Source organism: Portunus trituberculatus, chromosome 28 (assembly GCF_017591435.1).
Source record: "Portunus trituberculatus isolate SZX2019 chromosome 28, ASM1759143v1, whole genome shotgun sequence".
NCBI classification, from domain to species: Eukaryota; Metazoa; Arthropoda; class Malacostraca; order Decapoda; family Portunidae; genus Portunus; species Portunus trituberculatus.
Window position 1 is genome coordinate 12,134,111 of NC_059282.1, and position 20,204 is coordinate 12,154,314.

Genomic DNA, 20,204 nt, shown 5'->3' on the forward strand with positions numbered 1-20,204 from the left:
TACAGACAAGCCCAAATTATCTCATCCCGCTTAGGAATCGAACGCGGGGCCTCTCAGTTGTGTGAGGAAGGTGTCAAGTCAACTGTCAGCATCCCTATAGATTTGGTCATTCGTCCTTGACGGCTGAGGCCGTTAGTGGTAGTTAGTGCCGTTATTTTTCATCAACCGTGGCATAGTGCTGCATCATTTTATGTCTGTCTGTCTCTGATATATATATATATATATATATATATATATATATATATATATATATATATATATATATATATATATATATATATATAATGCATTACCAAATTTTCATCATATTGATTATCTTCTGGTGTATGTAGTATGTATGTATGTATGTATGCATGTACTCATGATAATAAAAACAAAATAATTGTGATCAATGGTCAATACTCATTGATAACTGACTCAGTGATATCACTCTTTTTCAGTTTCTGGCCGCAGTAAGGTGTCAGTACCATTAATGTCTCGGTAGTCTCGGTATGCTCCTACTGGTACTGGTACTGACTGTGCCGCGCTCGAACCCAAGAAGGCTGGATTTGAGTTCCGGTAAGCGGCGAGGCAAATGGGCAAGCCTCTTAATGTGTAGCCCCTGTTCATCTAGCAGTAAATAGGTACGGGATGTAACTCGAGGGGTTGTGGTCTCACTTTCCCGGTGTGTGGAGTGTGTTGTGGTTTCAGTCCTAGCCGAAGATCAGTGTATGAGCTCTGAGCTCGCTCCGTAATGGGGAAGACTGGCTGGGTGACCAGCAGACGACCAAGGTGAATTACACACACACACACGTCTTTGGATATGTAAGTACACTGACTCACTGAACAAAAATTAACAAAGGTACTCTGTTAGTTTGGGGACCAATTGTCTTGAGTCTCAATTGGTTTGGGGTCCAGTTGTCCTGGATCTCTCTCTTTCTCTCTCTCTCTCAATATACACTTTAGATATGTAAGTACATGTAAGTACACTGACTCACTGAGGGAGAATAAACAAAGCTACTCAATAAGTTTGGGGACCAATTGTCTTGAGTCTCAACTGGTTTGGGGACCAGTTGTCTTGGATGTCAACTGTCTTGGGTCTCAACTGACTTGGTGAGCAACTGTCTAGGGTCACAATTGACTTGTGGACCAGATGACCTGAGTACCAATTGCTTGGGGACCAATTGACTGTAAACTGTGTGTGTGTGTGTGTGTGTGTGAATCAAAATAAAAGTGACAATATTCACTATTCAGTATTTTATTTTTACACCTGAAGACAATTCAATAACAATAATAATAATAATAATAATAATAAGATAAATTTGATGCAAAGCAAGCTCTGTCACTCAAGGATGTTTTGAGGATGGTCATCTTGTGTTTAATTTCACAACTTGATATAGTATCAACAACTTTAGATCAAGAAGAATATACTATGGAAATTCATAAAAAATACAATTCTAGTTTAACTAGCATTTTGTTTATTTATTACATGTGTTAGTTTGTGATTCATTCATGTTAATTTACTTCTCTACCTCACTCTTCCTTTCTCTAATGGTGATCCTGTAAGGCTTTGGAGAATTGAGAGAAAATTCTTTAGGGTCGTTTTCTGTTGAAAGTGGCTCTCCCTCTGGTGCTATGAATGTAAAGTTTTGAAGCAATGCTGCTAGGAACACTACGATTTCCACTCGTGCCAGTGACTCTCCCAGACACACACGACGTCCTGAAAGCATCCGGTTTCAGCATGAGTGATAGTGTGCAATGTTTGTTTAAATTAACATATGTTCATTTTGACAAGTGTGTAGGAATTCCTACTCGTTAAAATTTTTAAACATTTAATGTTGCACATGTATGAAGAAAAGACTGGTAAAGCAAGTTCATCAACAGATAGATTATTTTGTCAATTTTATTGCTTTATTCTTGTGTTTTATTTAATGTTTTTGATGAGTTTTAGGAAGCATTATGTAACCATCTCTCTTTCTCTCTGTGCTTATAATGCCAGGTGAGCTCCCTGACATAATGCTGTGACAAAAAAACAATGAGTTGGATCTTTTTTCATTATGGCATTATGCTGGGTACCAGCAGCTAGCAGGACCTCGCTACCTCCCAACACACACCACAGTACTGCCTGTTGCCCCTGTGGCTGTTGTGGTGAGAGAAAGTGCTGTGCCATTATTCTCTCATTAGCACCATCTTTTGTCTGTGTTTCCCTCTATTTCTGGGCTGTTCTATGGTGAATGTAAGTCAAAGGAAGCCATGAATGCCTATAACTAGAGCTCAGATCATAGAGCTTCACAAAGCTGGACTCCAGACAGGAGAAATAGGGGCAAATGTTAGTGTGAGTGAGTGATCTGTGAGGAACTAGTTGAAGGGTTTCAAGGACAGCAATGGTGTCAACTTGTCAAGTTATTGTCTGCTAAACCTAGGCCTGGTCCCTCAAAGAAGACATCTGTATGTACTTTGACTGTGCTCAAAAGACAGCTAGAGAGCACACCTTTTTGAGCACAGTTAAAGTACGTACAGATGTCTTCTTTGAGGACCAGGCCTAGGTTTGGCAGACAGTAACTTGACACCATCATTGTCCTTGGAACCCTTTAACCAGTTCCTCACAGATCACTCACTTACACCAACATTTGCCATTATATCTCCTGTCTGGAGTCCAGCTTTGTCAAGCCCTATGATCTGAGCTATAGTCCCAGGCATTAACAATTTCCATTTACCAAGGTACAGGCAAGAAACAGGGAAACACATACAAAAGATGGCACTAATGGGAGAACAAAGGCACAACACTTCCTCTCACCATGACTGCTGTGGGGGCAAGAGGCAATACTATGGTGTGTGTGTGTTGGGAAGCAGTGAAGTCCTGCTAACTACTGGTACCCGGCATAATGCCATGATGAAAAAAGACCCCACTCTCTGATAGGCCATTCTTTTTTTGTAACAGCATTATGCTGGAGCGCTGACCTGGCATAATGTCATGATATATGGTAGCAAGTCTGCTTTAGTAAGTATGTCATCTATATGTATTTACATTAATGTTAGCTGAGTTTGCCTTTTTTTAAACATTATTAACACCATCTACAATTTTCTATAAGGAAAATTCAATCTACCATCCTATAATACTGTTCCCATACAGTTATATTTGTAATTCACATGCATAAGCTCATCTTACCGACAGCAAAAGGCATCAGACCCTCTCTAGGGACAAACTTTCCTTCAGCATCCAGGAAATGCTCAGGATAGAACTGGTCAGGCTTCTCCCATAACTCAGGGTCTTTGTGGGAACATTCTAGGTGGGGTAGCAGTACAGCACCCTGGAAAGTAAATGTAAATACTTAATACTCGTTATTATCATAGTGTAGTATGGAAGGATCTCACATCACTGGAAGGCACTCCACTCTTATAAGCAAGAAGGCCTGCGCTAGACTTAGTGTCTACTTGCCTGAGCTCTACAATCCTTCTGCAACTATCCTGACACCACCCATCCACGCCCCTTTTCAGCCCAGGGAGCACCTGCTGCTTACACCTTTGTCATCTTGGCCATATGACCAGGTGGCCATCAACTACTTAACTCAGCAGTTATTTGATTTTCAATGAAAAATTTTATAGTAATATTCACATTTTCCATTTTCTCCCAGGCTGTGCTACTGCTCATCATCTCATCTCTTTCTGCTGGTCCATCTTCGTGCAGTACGGCATCCCGTGTGAATTGGCAAGTGATGGTGGCCGTCAGTTTGTGAGCCAGGAGTTGCAAGACTTTCCTGCCCCACTGGGGCATCTCTCACTGCCTTAATTGTCTCCACATACTACTTATCACATTTCAATGGCTAGGCCGAATCTGCATTGAAAACAGCCAAAGACATTATCGTCCAGTGCACTGGCCGCATTGCTTCAGTGGGGTGGATACAGATGCGGTGATTTGGGCTGTCCTTCAATACTGAAACACGTCACTCTCCCACATTAATGAATCACCTGTGCAGCTGCTGAATCACCTGTACAGTTGCTGTTTGGCCACACTGGCCACTGAGTAGGCTTTTTTTTTCATATATTTTTGTTGCCCTTAGCCAGTCCACCTCTCTTACATAGAAAAAAATAATAATGATAAATCAAAAATAAATATATAAAGCTGAAAACCTGTAGTTTCCAAATTTGAAGAGAAAACACAAAATATCAAGCCAAATTCTTGTATGAGGCTTTGAAGTTGAAAATAATGAAAAAAAATTTATAATAAAATCCTAACTTTATTTTCCCATTTTTACATTAAATGAAAAGTTGTTGATTCTGACCTTGATGTGTGTGAGAAATATGGTCAACATTGTATTAGGTTAGGATATAGTTGGTAATTCTAAGCAATTCGGTACTCAGTAAAAATTAAATATATAAAACTTGATATTGAATGAAATGACCGTAATAAAAATTTGATGTTTGTATTTATAGGTCAGTGACTTTTTGGAGCAGTTTAATATATACAAGTTCATATCCAATGTAGGTTTAGTTGGGGGGATAACTATGCACCATTTGCCTTTTTTCTCTGGATATCTATTTTACTGGAATTACATTACAATCATTTAAATTTTTCCATTGCTGTTGTTTCATCGCTTACAGAGTTTTGCACATGTACAACACTAAGGTGAACTCTGGGTTGCATTTGTGAAATGACTAACATCTTCAACAATAAATACACAATATTCTGGATAGTCTCATTAACCTCTTTAGCCATTAGTATTATCTTGGTAAGAATCTGTTATGATATTCTCAGAAATCATTGAATTGATCAATTAATGTTTGTTTAATTTTGCTTGAACCAATGTTTCATTTTTATGGAACTCGGGGTTTTGGTAGGTTTGACTGAGTCTATTACTAGGTAATAAATATACCCCCGTAAGCCCAAGTTGGTCAGTTCACAGGTTGCACTTTGACCGAGCACTTGTATATATTATGTATATATTATATATATATATATATATATATATATATATATATATATATATATATATATATATATATATATATATGCACGGGTATTGCTTGGGAGATGCTGTTATTACACACCATTGTACTGCTGCTGTCTACTTTAAAAATCCCTGAAAGGCTCCAATTGTTTCTTTTCTTACCAAGAATACAACAGAATCATATCATGCTAACTGCGTAACTTCTAGAGACATAGGAAAGAGTACACTAATAAGTTACTTCTGAATTAAATGCCTGTAGTGGTGGAATCATCCCGCACGCACGCACACACACACACACACACACGCGCATATGCTAATATAAAACAGGTTTTGTTTTAGACATTACCTTAGGAATAATGTAGCCTTCTAACTGGGTGTCCTGCGAGGCCATGTGTGGGACACCAAGAGGCACCAGCGAGGAGATCCGATTGACTTCATTGAGAACTGCCTCAAAGTACGGCAACCTGAAAAGACAGTTTGTGAAGCCATATAATGATTTTTTTACTATTATGGTTCTCGTTCATTTTATCAATCCTTCATATGATGTCTTCTTGTTTGATTTTGTGCATTGTCTACATCCTTATCATTTTTCAAAGTCAGCTTTATGTTTGTAATTGAATTATTTTAAGAGATATCTTTAAAATGCACCTTTTAATATGAAAGTTAGTCAATAAGGAGCAAATAACATGGAACAACTATAAGTGGTATGAAATATTATGGACCATCGCTCCTAAACTGATATCATATACAGTAAGCCCCCACACTTGGCGAATTAATTAGTCTGGCGAAACTACCACCAAATGCAAATTTCGCCAAGCACATGTTCTTTACACCATATAAATTGCCTAAAAAATGCCTCTATCAGTCTTTGGTCATTGCCAAAGTCCCTCGTTTGATCCCTAAAATACCATCTTTCAAGCTGAAATAAAATCTTTTGCCTTCACATATTAGAACACATGTACAAAACAGACCAATAAACAATAAATAACACTAATAAGACAATATAAAGGCTGTAACTCCTGTTTTTTCACCCGTTTCCCTCGCCCACTTTCGTCCTTGCTGCCACCACCATTCTCCTTACCCCCACCGGTAGTACCTGTTGCGCTGATAGAGGCCATGTTGGTGGTAAATCGCCAGAATTCCTTCCAACGCTAGCAGAACAGATGGTAGCACTAACAAAATGGCTAAAAGGGACTCTCACACTGTGTTCTGATAGGTTTAGAGAGAGCTCTGACGTCACCGGAGAGCCACGTGGTTCGCCTTGCGGCCGCCATGGGACCATGAAATTTGAATTAAAATTGCTAAGTGTGCACTCGGTGGTCCGTGGCCACCCTACCGCCAAAAGTAAATTTCGCCAAGCTGAGATTCGCAATGTGTGGGGTCTTATGGTACATCATATTCTCTCTCTCTCTCTCTCTCTCTCTCTTTCACAAACACACACGCATCTACATGATTTTTTTCCCCCATGTTGAATACTCACTTAGCTCTATCCTGGTATTGTGGTTTAGTTCCACGAGGTAGCACGTTGTCAATCTCCCGCTGGACCCGTCGCTGAATCTCTGGGTATTTGGCCAAGTATAGAATCGCCCACCTCAATGTAGAGGAGGTGGTCTCAAGCCCAGCCACAAAAAGATCAAGCACAACTACGAGAAGTTCTTTCACTGTAGATAGAAGCCAACAAAAGATGAAAGAAAGAGAGAGAGAGAGAGAGAGAGAGAGAGAGAGAGAGAGAGAGAGAGAGAGAGAGAGAGAGAGAGAGAGAGAGAGAGAGAGAGAGAGAGAGAATATGTGATGGTTTAACATGACACATGACTATCAGGTAGGGCAAAATTGTCTACTCACCGCTGAGTATAGAGTCTTCATTTTCCTCTTCTTTCATAGCTGATAAATATTGGTCAATGAGATCCCCTTCTTTATTTGGCTCATGTTTGTCTTCATGCAGCTTCACATATTCCTAAAAAAAAAAAAAAAAAAAAAAAAAAATATATATATATATATATATATATATATATATATATATATATATATATATATATATATATATATATATATATATATATATATATATATATATATATATATATATACACACACACACACACACACACACACACACACACACACACACATATATATATATATATATATATATATATATATATATATATATATATATATATATATATATATATATATATATATATATATACATACATATATGACATGAACGAAATAATTATAGAAAGCCTAAATTGTTTTACTTACCTAAATGCTATCAAAATGATAACAAAATGAATAAAAAAGAAAAGGTTATTTACTTGCGAGACTGGACGTTGATGGCATGACGGAATGGAAGAGAGGAGGATGGGGAGGAAGACAGACAAGATCCGAGAAGACAGTCATGAGAGAGGACTTTGGATGTGCGCAGCTTGCCAGAGCTACACAACAGCTGTGTAGCGTCACAAGTCAGTGCCGCTATGTGGGGTCCCGTTATAGCAGAGAGGATAACGCCGAGGAAGCTACAGTAGAGCGCGCCGGTAATATCACCATGCCCAGGAAATACAGAAAATCGTGGTGGCACGGAGATTATGTTATGTAATATTTTTCGTATGTTCCTGTTTCTATTTTCTTTTGTGCTTATGTTTTGTTTTGTTGTTGAGTGATAGCCGGGTTGGCTATCACATAAACGGCTCGCTGGCAGGCGAGCCGTTTAACCATGTTCGTCCCCTGGGTCGATATATTGACAAATTTTTTGGTCGTCTCCCGAATTGTTCGTCCTTAGAGACGTTCGTCAAGCGAGGTTTTACTGTATATATGTATATGTATATATATATATATATATATATATATATATATATATATATATATATATATATATATATATATATATATATATATATATATAATACTGCTAGAAGCAAAATTATAAGCTATTCTAAGTAAATGTTTTATACACATATACATTTTGAGGCTTCGCTTTTTCATGGGGTGTAATTCAAGGATGGTAGAGTGACAGATACACTCCTAGGCTGGGTGGAACCATGTGCACTTTTAGGGCTGAGGGGTCTCCAAGTACATAGGTTTGAAGACTGGCCACGGTCCAAGTGTAAGAAGAGCTTCCTTACTTGGGTTATCAGTTCCCTAACAGGTGGACTTTCAGATAAGAGATATCCAAAAATTACAGTTAGGTATTTCTTGAATTATGTGTGTTCAGATTATGCAACTTTGAAATAAAACGAGGTAAGAAATTTTGTCATTTTTTTCAAATTACGCAGATTGTTTAGAATAACACAATGTCAAGAAAATGAAGTTGTGTGGGTTGTTCAGTGTGGTGATGTGGCCACCAGGTATGATCGTGTGTTCCCCCAGCCAACACTCTTTCCCTTTGCGCAGTGCCCAAAACCCTTGGCTTTAAATGGGCTCCCTAAACTAATTATGATTATTTTGTAATCATTATTTACATCTATATGGGATAATAAAAATGTTTCAAATACTTCACAGCCAGAGTTGACGCCTCTCTCCACTCTCCTCTCTCAGTGCCTTACCAAACATATCGTATATATCCCGGCCACAACCCATATCCTTCAACTTAAGATGGGTTCATACGTCTAAATATGCGGGTGGCAATGCTATACCCGCTTGAGGTATCAAGTAGATATTGCTGCTTAGCACACATCAATACATCAGGAGCAAGAAAGTTGGGACACCCTCTGTAGGCCCACTAAGGATGGATTGTGGTGAATTAACCAGTGACTGTACCCAGATGGCTATCACCTTCACCTCTCATTTTTGCTCTGTATATTCAGGTCAAGCCCGCAATGCCCCCTATTCTCACCAAACCTTCAATGGGCAGTATCACCCTACATCTGGAGCTAGTCCAAAATAGGCTCAAAGCACTTGACCCAAATTCTAGCATGGGACCTGATGGCATACATACCAATTTACTTAAACTTATCCTGCTATTGCCCTTCCAGTTTTCCTATTATTTGAAAAGACTCTTGCCGAGGGAAAACTACCAATGGAATAGAAGAAATCCACTATTATACCCATATTCAAGAAAGGCTCCCGCTATGCCCCATTAAATTACAGACCTACCAGTCTCACATCTGTCTGCTGCAAAACACTGGAACAAATTATCTCTGAATCTCTCTACAATTTTGTAGACTCCAATGGGATTCTTTCAAACAACCAGTATGGATTCCGACAAGGCAGAACAGTAGATGACCAGCTACTACTTGTTTACACTGAGGTCATCTCCTGGCTGGACACAGGATACATGATTGACTTAAGTAAAGCCTTCGATGTAGTCAACCACTCTCTTCTTACAGACAAACTGAGGCTATTGGGAGTACATGGTCCTCCACTGTCATGGATCACAGATTTTCTAATGGGTCGCACCAAGCACATCTCAGTTTCCGGGTCCACTAGCTTTTCAAAAAATGTCCTCAGTGGAGTACCCCAGAGATCAGTCTTTTGTCCCCTTTTATTCCTAGTTTATATCAACTTCTTGCCAACCTATATCCACTCAAAATGCAAATTCTTTGCAGACATGAATATCTATCTAAAGCTACGGACAGACTCCAGTTCCTCTTTGGCTGGAGACACGGAAATCTGTCAAAGGGACATTGACACAGTATAGTAAAGAGTCGCTGACTCATGGGGTCTGCACTTCAACCTTGATAAGTGTGCTGTGCTGCATTGCTGAAGAGGATCAACAGACTACATCAACACTGGCCCACTACCCCTCTAAACTATGGACACCATTGCCCTCTCTATTGTATCTACCCATAGAGATCTGGGTATTACAGTTGACTCTACCCTGAAATTCCACTGTCACATCTCAAAGACTGTAAAGAAAGCAGCAGGTCTGGCAAATAACTTGATGAAATCAACTTTCTGTCACGACAAGGGTTTTCTTATCACCCTGTTCAATTCTCACATCAGACCTTCACTAGAGTTCAGCTCTATTGTATGGAACACAGGATACCTGGGTGACCTAAAGTTTCTGGAATCGCCACAGCAGAGGTGGACTAAACAACTTGCAGGAATGACTGATCTTAAATATGCAGACCCTTTACAAGCTCTGAACCTCTATTCCGTCCAAGGCAGACTAATCAGGGCAGACCTTATTAAAAGTTGGAAAATATTCCACAATCAATCCTCCATCTCACCTTAAGATCTCTTTACTCTCTCTACAACAACACACACCAGGGGTCACAGATTCAAGATAGCCAAGCCCCATACTTCACTTCAGATGTACTGACCTCTGGAACTCCTTGTCTGATGACGCCCTTAGTTGTGACTCAATTAGGAATGTATCTCATTTAAATCAAGAAATCTCTGTATATCCTTTAGCTCGTAAATTCCTGCAAAAAGCCTATATTGCATAAAAACATACAGCATCTTTCTGTAAGTGTGTGTCATTTCATCATAGAGTACATCAAAATGCATTGACTATCAGTCTTGGCATAAAACTTGCAAACAGCTGACCAGCCTCCCCTACCTGCCTGGTCAGACAAGGTGTCATGTAGGCTATTATTTTATGTCATTATGTAATTACAGCTATGCTATCAATGTGTAATGTTTATCAATAAATTATGTGTATGTTAATACTATTCATCTCATTACAGGACATGTAATATCCCACCATTAATCCACCTCACTAATAGTAAGTACAACTCATCATTTGTCCAAAATTTTTGTGTAAAATTCAACTTGTGATTGCACACTTGCCCCACAGTCACTTCAGGTCAGTCTCTTGCTAGCTTCTGCATATGCTAAGCATTATCCACAGAAGCTTCATGAAACTTTGTGCTATATTATTGCTATTCTTTGTTATTTTTACTGAAAACTCTGTAGCCATGGGTTTAAAAAAAAAGATCTGTGATTCAATCAAAACTAAAAGAAAGTAATGAGAATGACAACTGAATAGAAAAAAAGAACTCATTGTAAAGTTTTAAAGTGGAACTCATGTCTCTGATCTGGCAACTCAATATGGTAGGGCAAAATCAACTATATTGTCCATACTGAAAAATAAAACCACAATAAAAAGGACAAAATATGGCAAAAAGTGACCCTTCTTACTGTGCACAAGAACATGTGGAAAAATTTGCATTAGCTTGGATTAACGAATGCAACCAGCTTGAAACAGCATATCTGAAATAATACTTATGAAAAAGAAAAGTGATTGTATGACGACCATACACACTCATTCCCTCCCTCCCACCCTCACTCAACTCATTCCCCCACTGCTGTCACTGGAGGACAAGGATGAAGATTTACAACTGAATGAAAGGCCAGAATGGGTGAAATACTAAAACTTACAGGTATCCTTCAGAACACTACATCCACATTAAAAAGCATTAACATAGTGGTTGGTATAGGTTAGTTAGCAAGGTTTTGGTTCAAATTGCATTTTTCCCCATAAAAAGTTAATCTTGATCAGTAATTTTGTTCCCAAGTGTGTGTGTGTGTGTGTGTATGTAATTCACTGTTTGATCTGCTGCAGTCTCTGACGAGACAGCCAGACATTACTCTACGGAACGAGCTCAGAGCTCATTACTTCCGATCTTGGGATAGGTCTGAGACCCGGTACACACCACACACCGGGACAACAAGGTCACAACTCCTCGATTTACATCCCGTACCTACTCACTGTTAGGTGAACAGGGGCTACACGTGAAAGGAGACACACCCAAATATCTCCACCCGGCCAGGGAATCGAACCCCGGTCATCTGGCTTGTGAAGCCAGCGCTCTAACCACTGAGCTACCGGGCCGTGTGTGTGTGTGTGTGTGTGTGTGTGTGTGTGTGTGTGTGTGTGTGTGTGTGTGTGTGTGTGTGTGTGTGTGTGTGTGTGTGTGTGTGACGGTAAAACCTTTACAAAAAATTGTAATAGGAGCATGGAAATTAATAAATGTGTATAAGCATCAAACACTAGGTTTTACTACACATTCTCTTTTCAGGAAAGTAAAAAGCTATGATTTTATTCATGTCAATGAAATTCTTTTTTTTATATTGACCATGAGAATATTGCAAACTCACTTTAGCAATGCTGAATAGTTCCCCAGAAAGGTCCTGCAGGTCTTTCAAGCCCAGTTTTTCCTTCAACCACTTTGGGGACCAGTTCTCCAGCCATGGGAAAAAATTGAACAGGGTCACAGGGCCTTGGAATGTATCATTGATTGACCATACCATGCTAACTAAATCATGAGCTCGTTGGTCGTCCATTCTGAAGCGAGTACCTGTAAGAAAAGAAAGTAAATTCCTTTGAAAAGAGGAAAAATATAATAGACAAAACATCCAGATTAAGAAATTGCATTAAAAGTAAAGAGTATATAAATAGTGTCTTAGATCTGCTGAAATTAAATGAGGACTTGTCTGATTGTTCAAACTTCAAAAAGGACTATTAAAAAAAAAAAAATTACATGAATAGTACATGTGGCAAGGAACCATTTGCACTGAATCTAACACAGCTGAGATGATCATCACAGGTATGCCCATAACTTACCTGCAACCATTTTCCATATTACATTAAACACTGCCACTCCAAGGGACATTGGCACAGTTTCATCCTTGTCTGTGTGCTTCTTAAAGTCTTCCACCAGATGTACTGCCTCTTCTTGAATATCAAGCTCTACCTTACTCTTCCCCATTCCCAGATTCCTCAGGTGACGAAGAACGAAGCGACGGTGAATCTGCCACTTGACGCCATTGCCAAAGATGACACCTAAAGTGTAACAGAAAGAGGAAGGGAATGTTGTAAACAAGAGAAATAATTAACGGATAAGTAATTGTCATATGATCAAAACATCGTCATTTGTTGCAAAAGATATAAAAAAAGAAAAGAGTACAGTGAACAACCAGACCTCATACAATTTGGACTTCAACCAAAAAATTCAATAAATTATACACCCGGAGGTCAACCCAAAACTGGATCTTGAACAGCAGACGCTGGCTGACCGAGGTCAAGAAGCATGTTATGTGCCTCTGTTTGTTAATGTCAGGCATAGTCATGGCTAGATCTATCATAAGTAAAACAAAGATGCTATCAAAGCAACCAATATTGCCAAAAATCTTTATTTAGTAAGTAAACAAAGACTCCATCACTGAAGTCAAAACTAGCTGTTTCCACAAGGTCTGTTGTGGCCTGTATGTGTATGAACAGGTTCCATGAGGCATTACTGCTCCACAACAAGCCTCTCCTTCGCTTGAGAGAGTCGATCAGCTGGAGTGTAAGAAGATGCCTGCCCACAGGAGACTAGCTATTCTATTAATCGCAGAAGAGCTTGTGGACAACCCTGTGCTAGATGCTGTAGATGTTATTCATAGAAGAAATCAAGTTTTAGGTAGCCAAGAGGAGAAAGGAGAACAGCGGATGAAGGGGGTACGTAATCAACTCCATGTGTAACTCTCACTACCATCTATGTGCGCTAAAGATAAATATTGATTTTAGTTCAAATTTTATTTAACATCTTGGAATGGGGAAAACAGTTTTGGATCTCAACCAAATTAGTTCTGGAACAGCTTTCTGGAATGTGTTGTTCCAGGACTGATGGCTCACTGTATACATTAAGCTCATTGTCAATTTGCTTACAGGGAGGCGGTGGAATAGTGGATAAGGCGGTGAACGTGGGATCAGACAGATGTCCACGCGTAGGTTCGAATCCCACCACGTACAGCCTTAAAACACTTTGCCATTTGTCGAGTGGTTTAAAGTTACCTACATATCACCATGATACCCAGGTTCTAGGTGATTACACTCAAGATGAGCTTGGGCGGTGATATGGGCCCTAGTATGGGTACCACTATAAATAAAATTGCCTGCGCCACTAATGGGCGGAAGCTGAACAGCGCTTCCCATACACTCTTCAAGTGTGCCTACAGGTGCTATAGGCCTTACCGTAAAAAAAAAAAAAAAAAAAAAAAAAAAAATTCAGTATGTGGTCCTTTTGCCACCCATAGGTCATTTTACATACAGTACAGTCTGCTCATCTGCTCTGATTTCTATGTCTAAATACAGGATCAAGATTGGTCTCCAATATGCTCACACATATTCAGATTGGACGAAAAAATATCTGGTATAAAGAGATGACCCTTCCATTTTTTGTTAAAGATACATTTCCTATGTTTGATTGTCAAACAATTGGTATAATTGTTTAATTTACAAGAAGGCACAACTTCTCAAAGACTATATAAAAAACTATCACTGGACTCATTCGTAAATCTATCCTTGGCTTAAGATCTAGAAAATGTATATTTCTATGTAAATTAATAAATATATAAATTAACTAACAAACAAAATGCTTCTCAGCTCTTGCGCAAAAATAAGACAAACTATAAATACATACTGAGTTTTTGAAGGGCCTGAATGGTTTGATCAGTTGAAATTTGAATGATGAAAGTAAGAGACCAAAAAATTGTTACATTGGAAAACCCTACCATTAAAAAAAAAAAAAAAAAAAAAAAAATGCTAGTCTTACCATGAAAACCTCCTTGGGCATATGTAAAAAATGTGGAAAAATCTGGTCTATCTGTGAACTCTTGTTTGCTGAGAGCGCGTTTGATTAACTGTTGGTTGCAGAGAAAGATCAGAAGACGGTTACCAACACGCCACCTGGATGGAAATATACAATGTAGATTTAATGCTGGATTTGATACAGATTGATTAGAAAAAAAAAAATAAATAAAAAAAAAAAGGACAGGTGTAGAAGGTGCAGCAACAAGGGAGGCAGTGGCGTAGTGGATAAGGTGGTGAGCATAGGATCGGGCAGACATCTATGCATAGGTTCAAATCCCACCACACACCACTTTGAAGCTACGCCATTTGTCGAGTGGTTTAAAGTTACTTACATGTCACCATGATACCCAGGTTCTAGGTGATTACACTGAAGATGTGCTTGAGTAGTGACATGGGCCCTAATATGGGTACCACTGAAAATAGAATTGCCTGTGCCACTGATGGGCGGAAGCTTAACAATGCTTCCCACATATACTCTCCAAGTATGCCTACAGGCTCTATAAGCAATAACAGAAAAAAAAAAAAAAAAAAAAAAGAAATATGACACAATCTTTTTAAATTGATAAATTTGGTATTTCATGTTTTTGCATTACATAGTGGTTTCTCTCCTAAACAGCCACTGTGCATGTATAACCAGTTACATACATTCTACCATGGTTTGGATGAGGCCACAATAATGAAAATGAGCCTTTTACACTACAGAGGTACTCTTGATAATTAGTTATATTTCAATATTGCTATAAAACTTTTTCACTCCCTACAATTCCCTCCATTCTGCTTGCATGCTCAAACTATCCCATGATTTGGAATTGATGCTAAACTGTTGATCCCTCTACTTTACGGAGTACTTCTGCCCACTGTTCTTCATCATCGGATTTAATTTACTATTCTTACTGTTCAACCAATGAGCACAGGGTACCTGGCCTTGTAGTACGAACACATCCACTGCGGTGACACACACAAACATAACATGAAGTTGGCCATATGAGCCACATTTCATTTTCAAGCAAAGCAAAGTCATTGTATGATATTGTATGAAACACACACACACACACACACACACACACACACACACACACACACACACACACACACATTATATATATATATATATATATATATATATATATATATATATATATATATATATATATATATATATATATATATATATATGTTGAGGGCTTGCTCATCTCCCTGGCAGGAGGAAGACACGTAGTTCCTGTTGAAGAATACGATGTCTTTGGGTGTCTCAGCTACTACACCCAGCTGTGGCACCACAAGGCTATAATAGGAAAAATGGAACTAAACAATTCCAAAAATTAATAGGGAGTTGCACTACTCCTGCTGTTCGTTGTGATGAACACTGTCTTGTTGATCTTGATACCACTAGCATGCATCTAACCTTGCTTCCAGCTCTTAACTCAGGGGTTCTCAACAAGAGGTACACATGGCAATGTTAACATGGAAACTCTTGGAGTTATGTAATTTTAGAGAAACCTTCGTAAATCTTTATAATACAGCCACATCATATACAAGCATGGAACTTTCGTATAATATACAAGCATTGGTGACCTTGCCATAAGCAGAGAATTGCATGGCACATGTGTAACATGTCTAGAGTGTGGCAGAAATTCAAGATTTTCTAAGTCCAGCAGTGTACTTTTTTTAAGTGTTTCATTAAGTTAGTTTAGGTTAATGTCCTTGCAGGGGATCTGGTGAACGCAGACAAGGTCAGGTTATTTTAGAAGTAGTTGGAATATTAAGTGGTGGGTAGTAGGAGGAGGACGGGGAAACGCAGACATATTATAAATAATTACTAAAAGCTCTAAGACTACGAACAATTGCCACACAACCTTGTAAACCCACAAGACAGTAGTCACCCCTTATTCATTTTAAACTCAATAAATAAATTAAGTCAATAACCATGCATCTTTTCTTATCCTTCCTCATGCTACATTGTGGCTATATATGTCAGACTTCAAGGAATACAAAGATTAAAAAGTTTGAGGACCTCCTGTCCTAATTTACCCAAATAAAATTTCTAGCCAATAAGACACGACAAAATAATAGAAGTTACAAGTTTTTCTGGACAGATGCCGAAACAATATGTGTAATTTGAAGCTATTTAGTACCTAGAGTCCGTTCATCCAAAGAATCCAGGCCGAAACTGCTAGTTCGGTTGGCAGCCCTGCCCACCCCCGCCGCCACTAAACATTCCCGACTTCAATTTTCTTCAAATACATTTATTTTTCTTCACCTAACTCAATAGATATACAAGTTTATAGGTTGAAGAAAAATAAATGTACTTGAAGAAAATTTAAGTGTCGGGAAAGTTTAGTGGCAGCGGGGGTGGGCAGGGTTGCCAACCGAACTAGCAGTTTCCGCCTGGATTCTTTGGATAACCGGACTATAATCAGTCTTCAATCGTGCCCACCAGCTAAAGTTCTGACCCCAGGACGTCGAAAAATCCTTATTTTACATCTGTTAATTTGCGGGATGGATCTGGAGTGCGCTGCTATTCCTGAACAGTGAATAGTGTAACTCTAAGTTTGATGTTCTATGTTCTCAAGAGAACTGGCTTCCTCACTCGGGACACCAAAATAATTTTGATGTAGGAGCTTTTTTTTTTTTTTTTTATATCTTATCACCCAAACGTCTCCCGACTAACACATATCACAGAAATCATCGCTAAAAATTATCATAAATAACTGATAGCTTAAATATGGTTCATGTGGATGGGAAAATGGTGACGGCCACGGTAAGTTATAATCGCCGAGGTCCACTACCAGCACCTGGCAGTTTCTTTGGAATTGGCCAATGGTTCCAAGGGTCTAAGCTCTTCATAACTAAACGAAGCTAAGTGAAACTGGTAGAGTGGTATTAATCCGTCTTAACTAGTTTCCTGGATTGTAGCGATGGCGGCTGGCGGACGACTTCACTAGTTCACAATGGCAGCAGCAAATGCGGCGCAGCGGCAGGCCCAGCTGGCTTCCTTGCCACGCCAATAACAAAGCTATACGTTTTCCGACCGTCTCTATCTATTTGAATAATTTAGTTTATACAAAATAAACTTAAATCAATATTTCATATAACTTTACAAGTGATGTTCAACTAAACAGACAAACTAATAATGCACTTATGCAATATTCGTGTTTACTGGAAAGCGTGCATTTTAGTGTTTCATTGTTTCTTTGTCAACAACCTATTTGCTTTGAGTACATGAAAACCATACTTTATCGTCAATAGTAAACGTTTCATTATTTGGGCGCAAAAGCATGCAACTCGGTAGCACTTCATGAAAGAAGACACGGAGTGACAATATTCATAGGTTTGTGAATTTCTCGGTGGCCGAGAGTATAATATCTCGAGATGCGTACTGCTTCCCACAACTAGCCTGAGACATGAAAATGTCTGGCCAGCGTTAATGTCTATAAATCCCCATCCCTTTTGCTTGGCCCAGAGAGAGAGAGAGAGAGAGAGAGAGAGTGCTACGCAACTTAAGATTCACTTATTTCTATCTCATTAACACTCATCACAATTTTACAGTATGTTTTCGTGATGAAAGACTTTTCCAGGCATAAGTTCGAAAACTCAGTTTAAGTCCTTAACTTGTAATAAGCGTTTCACAATAATGTGCTCTCGTGATTCGTCCCTGCGGTCTGTTTCACTGATTGATCTGCTGCAGTCTCTGACGAGACAGCCAGACGTTACCCTACGGAACGAGCTCAGAGCTCATTATTTCCGATCTTCGGATAGGCCTGAGACCAGGCACACACACACACCGGGACAACAAGGTCACAACTCCTCGATTTACATCCCGTACCTACTCACTGCTAGGTGAACAGGGGCTACACGTGAAAGGAGACACACCCAAATATCTCCACCCGGCCGGGGAATCGAACCCCGGTCCTCTGGCTTGTGAAGCCACTGACCTACCGGGCGTGTTATGTCTGTGAGTCTGTGACTCTGTTGTCTCTAGCCAACTCCTTTCATACGTCCACCACTCGACAACTTCAAAGCAGTATGTGGTAGGACTCGAACCTACGCGTGGACGTTTGCCCGACCTCACGCTCACCACTTTATCCAGTCCACTACGTCACCAGCAAATCATACGGTTAGCTATCAAAGCAGATAAGGAAGCAAACCCGCGCTGAATAACGTTTGCCTTTCCGTCGTTTCCGGGGGCCGATAGACATTAGGCAGTCATCTGAGAGCGACTACAAGAGGATGATGAGGGCGTACATTCCACAGATTTTTTCTCACGGACAATACAGTGTCTTTATAGCAAGAAAACTTGGTCATTCACGTAGTATACTACTACAAGAATGACTAAATTTTCACAAAAGAAACAAACGCTTATATTTTGTACACAAAATCTATACTTTTGTCATTTCATTACTAATCTAATCTAATGCCAATAATTTATACCATATCACCCCATCAACGTCTTTACACAAAAATACGAATTGTTCACAAAAATAGATAAACAATAGGCGTGAAAACGCGAAAAGTTTCGTGTTGATTTTTATGGTGCTATGATAATTACTAACTAAAGCAATTATCAAATACTTTTCTTAAGATATTCACCTAAGTTGTAAATACAATATAAGGAACTGCCTCACTATTGACCTATTGAACTATTAGTAGCATCCAGCAGGTAGGCTGCTATAACATTACAGTATGATTATTAAAATACCGAAGATTCCTTTATGTTGTACAAAAAGGTGAATATCAGAAGAGTATTCCATTATCATTTAGATCAATTATTGCCATAACACAATTTCTATAGGTTTTCAATGTAAAATCACACGATCACCTTTCCTTAACGATAATGTAAAGAAGTATGCAGTAATGAGACAGACGGAGTTCAACAACTACCATAACATTATTCAAATCCTTACGAAATAAGGTCACCGTAGCGAGGCCTCAGTGCCTTCACCTGGTCTCCAAACCGCACCGACGTTGAAGGAAACTTTCCCACAATAGGTAGGCCCCACATCCCTGTGTGAAAAAAACATTGAGCTTTCTATTAATTTTATTATTCTCATTGTCATTTATCATTATAGTTATCATTGTTATAATAATAACAACAACAACAATAATAATAATAATAACAATAATAATAATACTAATAATAGCAATAATAATAATAATAACAATAATAATAATAATAATAATAATGATAATAATAATAATGGTGACAATAATAATAAAAATGAAAATGATAACAATAATAATAATAATAATAATAATAATAATAATAATAATAATAATAATAATAATAATAATAATAATAATAATAATAATAATAATAATAATAATAATGATAATAATAAAATTAATAATGATGATACTACTACTACTACTACTACTACTACTACTAATAATAATAATAATAATAATAACAATAATAATTTTTATTATTATTATAAACATTACTTTTCTTTTTGTTCCACATTAAAATCTCTCTCTCTCTCTCTCTCTCTCTCTCTCTCTCTCTCTCTCTCTCTCTCTCTCTCTCTTTATCTATCTATCTATCTGTTAAAAATTTAACATCACTTACCTGAAAGAGGAAAGGTCACTGCAAGTGTACTCACCTGGAGGTAGTCCCGGTGGCTTCCTAAAAGTGAAGTAAAGATAAACTAGGGACAGGATAACTATCACCGCCTCCACTAACATCCTGGCGCAGTGTGACTTGTACGAATACTGACTACTGACTAACAGAACGTGCCCACCTCTCTGGTACTCCACCC

The 20,204-nt window shown here is 38.6% G+C and overlaps 1 protein-coding gene across 1 annotated transcript; it reads right to left on the reverse strand.

Annotated features, from left to right (window-relative positions):
• Window positions 1-1,221: 1,221 nt before the first annotated feature.
• LOC123510195 (cytochrome P450 2L1-like) lies at window positions 1,222-20,204 on the reverse strand. The gene is made up of 10 exons (XM_045265091.1): window positions 20,049-20,204; window positions 19,353-19,452; window positions 14,411-14,544; window positions 12,439-12,657; window positions 11,973-12,172; window positions 6,771-6,882; window positions 6,409-6,589; window positions 5,275-5,392; window positions 3,149-3,290; window positions 1,222-1,699 (listed from the first exon to the last, which is right to left on the reverse strand). Exons 1-10 carry the CDS (start codon window positions 20,128-20,130, stop codon window positions 1,500-1,502), a joined length of 1,488 nt encoding a protein of 495 aa, XP_045121026.1. The 5' UTR covers window positions 20,131-20,204; the 3' UTR covers window positions 1,222-1,499.

Coding starts and splice junctions, on each gene's coding strand:
- LOC123510195 (XM_045265091.1), bottom strand. CDS start 20,130: ATGTTAGTGGAGGCGGTGATAGTTATCCTGTCCCTAGTTTATCTTTAC. Junction 12,658..14,410: donor TGCCCAAGGAGGTTTTCATG/GTAAGACTAGCA, acceptor GTTACACTTTAG/GTGTCATCTTTGGCAATGGC. Junction 1,700..3,148: donor TCTGATGCCTTTTGCTGTCG/GTAAGATGAGCT, acceptor GGATGCTTTCAG/GACGTCGTGTGTGTCTGGGA.